This window comes from Chenopodium quinoa, unplaced genomic scaffold (genome assembly GCF_001683475.1).
Source record: "Chenopodium quinoa cultivar QQ74 unplaced genomic scaffold, ASM168347v1, whole genome shotgun sequence".
Taxonomy (NCBI): domain Eukaryota; kingdom Viridiplantae; phylum Streptophyta; class Magnoliopsida; order Caryophyllales; family Amaranthaceae; genus Chenopodium; species Chenopodium quinoa.
In genome coordinates, this window is record NW_018742963.1 from 1,960,067 (window position 1) to 1,964,448 (window position 4,382).

General features: G+C 45.7%; 1 protein-coding gene across 1 annotated transcript; it reads right to left on the reverse strand.

The window, feature by feature from the left end:
* Window positions 1–550: 550 nt before the first annotated feature.
* LOC110728886 lies at window positions 551–2,274 on the reverse strand. Its single transcript, XM_021908555.1, has 2 exons — window positions 1,952–2,274; window positions 551–1,835 (listed from the first exon to the last, which is right to left on the reverse strand). Exons 1-2 carry the CDS (start codon window positions 2,272–2,274, stop codon window positions 551–553), a joined length of 1,608 nt encoding a protein of 535 aa, XP_021764247.1.
* Between the last annotated feature and the right edge of the window lie 2,108 nt (window positions 2,275–4,382).

The following is a 4,382-nucleotide window of genomic DNA, read 5'->3' on the forward strand; positions in this document are numbered from 1 at the left end:
CCCAGAACTTGTCACGAATGCCGTTTTTTTCCCAGTCATCGGGGTGCATGAAGATCTGATGGTATCCAGAAAATGCGTCCATGAAGCTGAGCAGGGCATGGCCGCTTGTCGAGTCGACTAGCTGATTCATCCTCGGCAAGGGATAGAAGTCTTTCGGACATGCCTTATTCAGATCCGTGAAGTCAACGCACATTCTCCAGCTACCATTGGCCTTCTGAACCATCACCACATTAGCCAGCCATTCCGGATGCTGACAAGGTTTGATGAACCCAGCATCCAAGAGTTTTATTACTTTGGCTGCGATGTCTTGGTTCTTCTGCGCGGAGTAGTTCCGCTTTTTCTGCTTAATGGGTCGACATGCTGGGTCGACATTAAGCTTATGAGAAATGAGGTTCGGATCAATCCCAGGCATTTCTTCTTCCGAGAACGCGAACACATCTTTGTTGTCTCGAAGGAGTTGGATTAGTTCAACATGAACGTTTTGTTCAAGTCCCAGTCCGATGTTGACACACCTTTTAGAATTTCCTTTGGCCTACTTTATTGACACTGTCTAATTATCCAGTTCCATAGCTTTGGCACTAGATTCTTCGGATTTCGGCTTGCTGTCAATATCAGCATGCCTTCTAGACTTCGGCTGATCTTCTGAGTCTTTCGGCTCAGACGAAGAACTAGCCTTTTCGCCCCTTATAGATTTTTCTTTGGCTGGGGTTCCTTGGGCCGAAGCCCTTAAGCCTCTAGGATTTTTCGCACTGTGGTCTCGCTCTTTCTCCTCCTCATCATCTTGGTCGCTGCGGCGACCCTTGGATGGCTTGAGGTGGTTACATCTTCGGGCTTCCTTTTGGCTGCCCTTTATTCTTTCGGAGTGTCCCTCGACCGAAACATATATCATCGTTTGATGGTACGTCAAGACAACTCCTTGGATATCGTGAATGAGGGGTCTCCCCATGATCACGTTATACACAGAGGGGGCATCCACGACCAGAAATTCAACCATGATGCACCGCACTGCTCGGCCTTTGTCGACGGTGACAGGAAGAAGGGTCTTCCCATCTGGATATGATGAAGAGCCATTGAATCCGGATACCGGGTAGGGTACCGGACTAAGGTGCTTGGCTTCCATCTTCAGTTGGTCAAATGCTCCCCGAAAGAGGATATTCGCCCCGCTGCCGCCATCGACGAGGGTTCGCCAGACGTTGCAGTTTGCGATGCCCATCACTATCACCAATGGGTCATCATGGGGGTACACCACCCCCTGACAGTGTTCGGTTGTGAATAGGATGTTCGGCACCGGAGACTGAGGCGCTCGAAGTTTGGCATGATTTACTTGGTGGGTTAAACCCCTTAAATGGCATTTTACTACGCTTCGAGAAGTTCCCTCGAAAATGGCAAGGATGTCAAGGATGTCCTTGTCCTGCTGTTTGCCTTTTTTCTGGAGAAAGTCCAAATCTTGCTGAGAGTCTCTCTCGGCTTTTTTCTCCTCGCGGCAATCCGTGAGGTATTTCTTCAAATAGTTTTTTTGAACCAGATCTTCGATCTGGTCCTTCAGCTGGAGGCAATCCTCGGTGCGATGTTCAGGAGACTCATGGAACTCACACCATCGGTCTTTGCCCTTTTGCTGATGCCACGGTGGCAGCGGCCGAGGCTTCTTGAATCTCCCCTCGTCTCTTGTCGTGATGTAAATTTTAGCGTGAGGAAGAGTAAGGGGAGTGTATGAATCGTATCTCCCCGCATAGGGAACAAACTTTTCTTTCTTTGGCTCGGCAGCCGAGGACGGTTCTAAGGCCTTTGGCTCCACATAGGGCCCTCGGACAGTTGTCCTTTCGCTTTCCCATCCCCTAATTGGGACTTAAATTTCACCTTGTTCCATTCTTCGGCTCGGATGAACTTATCCGAGGCATCCAAAGCTTCCTCCAAGGTCTGGGGGGGATGCATGACCTTCAAGTCAAGGAACTTTCCGACTTGCAGACCATTTCGTAATGCAAATACGGCGAGGCCCTGGTCCAGACTTGTAATTCTGGATGACTCGTTGCTGAAGCGAGTCAGATAATCGTGGAGGCTCTCATCCTCGGCTTGCTGCAGACTCATCAGTTCTGCAGTTGTCTTTTCTCGGCGGTTAGCCGTAGAAAATTTGCTCTTGAATTTGTTGGAAAGGTCTTTCCAACCAGAGATAGAGCCTTCTTTTACCCCTTTGGTGATCCACGATTGTGCAACACTTTTGAGGGTTGTTGGAAAGTACTTGCACCAGGTAGCCTCGGACCTAGGGTTAAGATACATGTGCCCCTCGTAAGAGGCAATGCGATCCTTTGGGTCCGAGGTGCCATCATAAGTAATGTGCACCGGTATTTTCACCGTTGGCACATGCTCTTCCAATATCCAACTTAGGGACCATTACGGACTTCCCCTTTTGCTTTGCCGATGGGACCTCGCTTCTCCCTCTCAGAGAGGTGAAAGTGGTTTTTGTCCCTGGCCGAGACAAATCGGGGTATGACCCGGTCTTTTCTAGGAAGGTGAGGCGGTTATGCACGTTCACCTCCCTCGAGCCTAAGCGTTCATGAACGCTTCGGCGAGCAGACTCCGTGTACGTGGAGGTAGTATTGCTGCTCCGGAAACTCATTGAACCCCGAGTTCCGGAATGGTGGAAGAATTGTGGGTTCTTCTTCCTTTCCTTACTAGTCTTCCATGTGTCCTCCTGCCACTTTTTCCCGAGCTCCTTGTAGGATGGAACTTGTCCGTCCTTCTCTTAACCAATTCTCCTTCTCAGGTGTCTCGGCTGAAGAGATAGAGACTCAGGAGGTGTTGGATGGAGTTGACCCCCTTGGGCCTTAAGGAACTCCATGCAGACCGCTACGGTCCTAGCCACTTCCTCCGTAAAGGGCCCCAAAGGAGCGGTTTTTTTCGGCTGGGACCGAGATTGCCAGCTGTTGTGTGGCGGAGGACACCTCGCATTAGACCCACTTGGCCTAGGCGAAACTGTTGGCTGCCGAGTTTGGTGAGAGGATGAGTCCTTTGAAGCCTCCCTTTCCTGAGAATTGGGAGCTCTTGAAGCCTGCCTTTCTTGAGAATTAGGAGCTCTTGAAGCCTGCCTTTCCTGAGAATTGGGAGCTCTTGAGGAAGGAGAGGATGGCTCTGGTGACGGGGAAATCGGCTGATGTTCCCTCACCGTGATTATGTCTCAATTCTTCCTCGAGGGGGTAAGACCGGCCCTCTTTCTAGCACTTTTGGTGCTTTTGCCGCTATTAGTCATGCTTTTTACTAGGAGTGATGGATTTTTTGGCTTGATTTTTTTTATCTTCCCCGCAGACTGCGCCAAATTATTTCGGTATGAAAACAATGGGGCCTTCGGATGAACCCTTTTAAGGTGGAGAAGACTGGTCTCGGCCCAAATAATGCTGGAGCCGAGGGTTTCCTACATAGAAAAGAACACATAAACTAGCCTCGGGGGTGGTTGCTGAGTAAGACCCCTCTGATGCTAAAGTCAGTTCAATTGAGAGAGAACGCTATGCAAGAGATTTAGTGCTTGAGGCTTTAGTTGCATGAATGTAAAAGGATGTAATTGATGGTTTTTATACCTTGACTCAATTGAGGAGAGTTGTGCCTTTGAAGTTAAGTGGGCCGACCACATTGACTGGGCTTTTATTGGCCTTAGCATGCTTTTGGAGAGTGGAACCTTGCTTTGGGTTTGAGATGAGTTATTTAGAATGGGCCCAATTAGGTGGACTGAATTGGACCCAAACACATACTATGCTAGTTTTATAATTCCTCTGTTTTTTTAATGCACTACTAGGATTTTTACACTATTTAGGTAATATTTTTTACTTGACTTTTTTTACTAATTTATAATAAGTACAGAGTACTCCATAATTGTTATTCTATAATATGTTGTTGGATTAGTCACAAACTCACAATGTCTACTTCTACGGAGTTTTTTTTTTTCCTTCTTGGAAAATGCTTTACATATCCCTTTTTTTTTACGGGGCTATACATAGCCCTTAGGGTTACACATAGCATTAAATACACACTAGAAAATTATACTCATATAAAGTTAGGAAATCATAATAATATGAACACTAATTACACTGATTTACGCGTGTTTTTGTCATGAATTCCTAATACAATTTTCAATAGTGTATTTAATGCTTATATATAGCCTTTTTCTAAAAAGTAATTTTAACTAATAGCTAATTAAAAATATTGATGGTCAAATAAAGTTGTGTCTCGACAAATATGCAAACCCAATTTGTGCATGTAGAAAAATTAGAGGGATTATATTTATTTGTTGTTTGGAATGTAATTTTTTATCCTTTATTTAATTTTTTTTTTTTTTGCTTTTTTTATTTCAATTTTTAGATAGAAAATATTTCTAACTATTGTTTTATTGATTT

Coding starts and splice junctions, on each gene's coding strand:
- LOC110728886 (XM_021908555.1), bottom strand. CDS start 2,274: ATGTATCTTAACCCTAGGTCCGAGGCTACCTGGTGCAAGTACTTTCCA. Junction 1,836..1,951: donor AATGGTCTGCAAGTCGGAAA/GTTCCTTGACTT, acceptor AGTCCCAATTAG/GGGATGGGAAAGCGAAAGGA.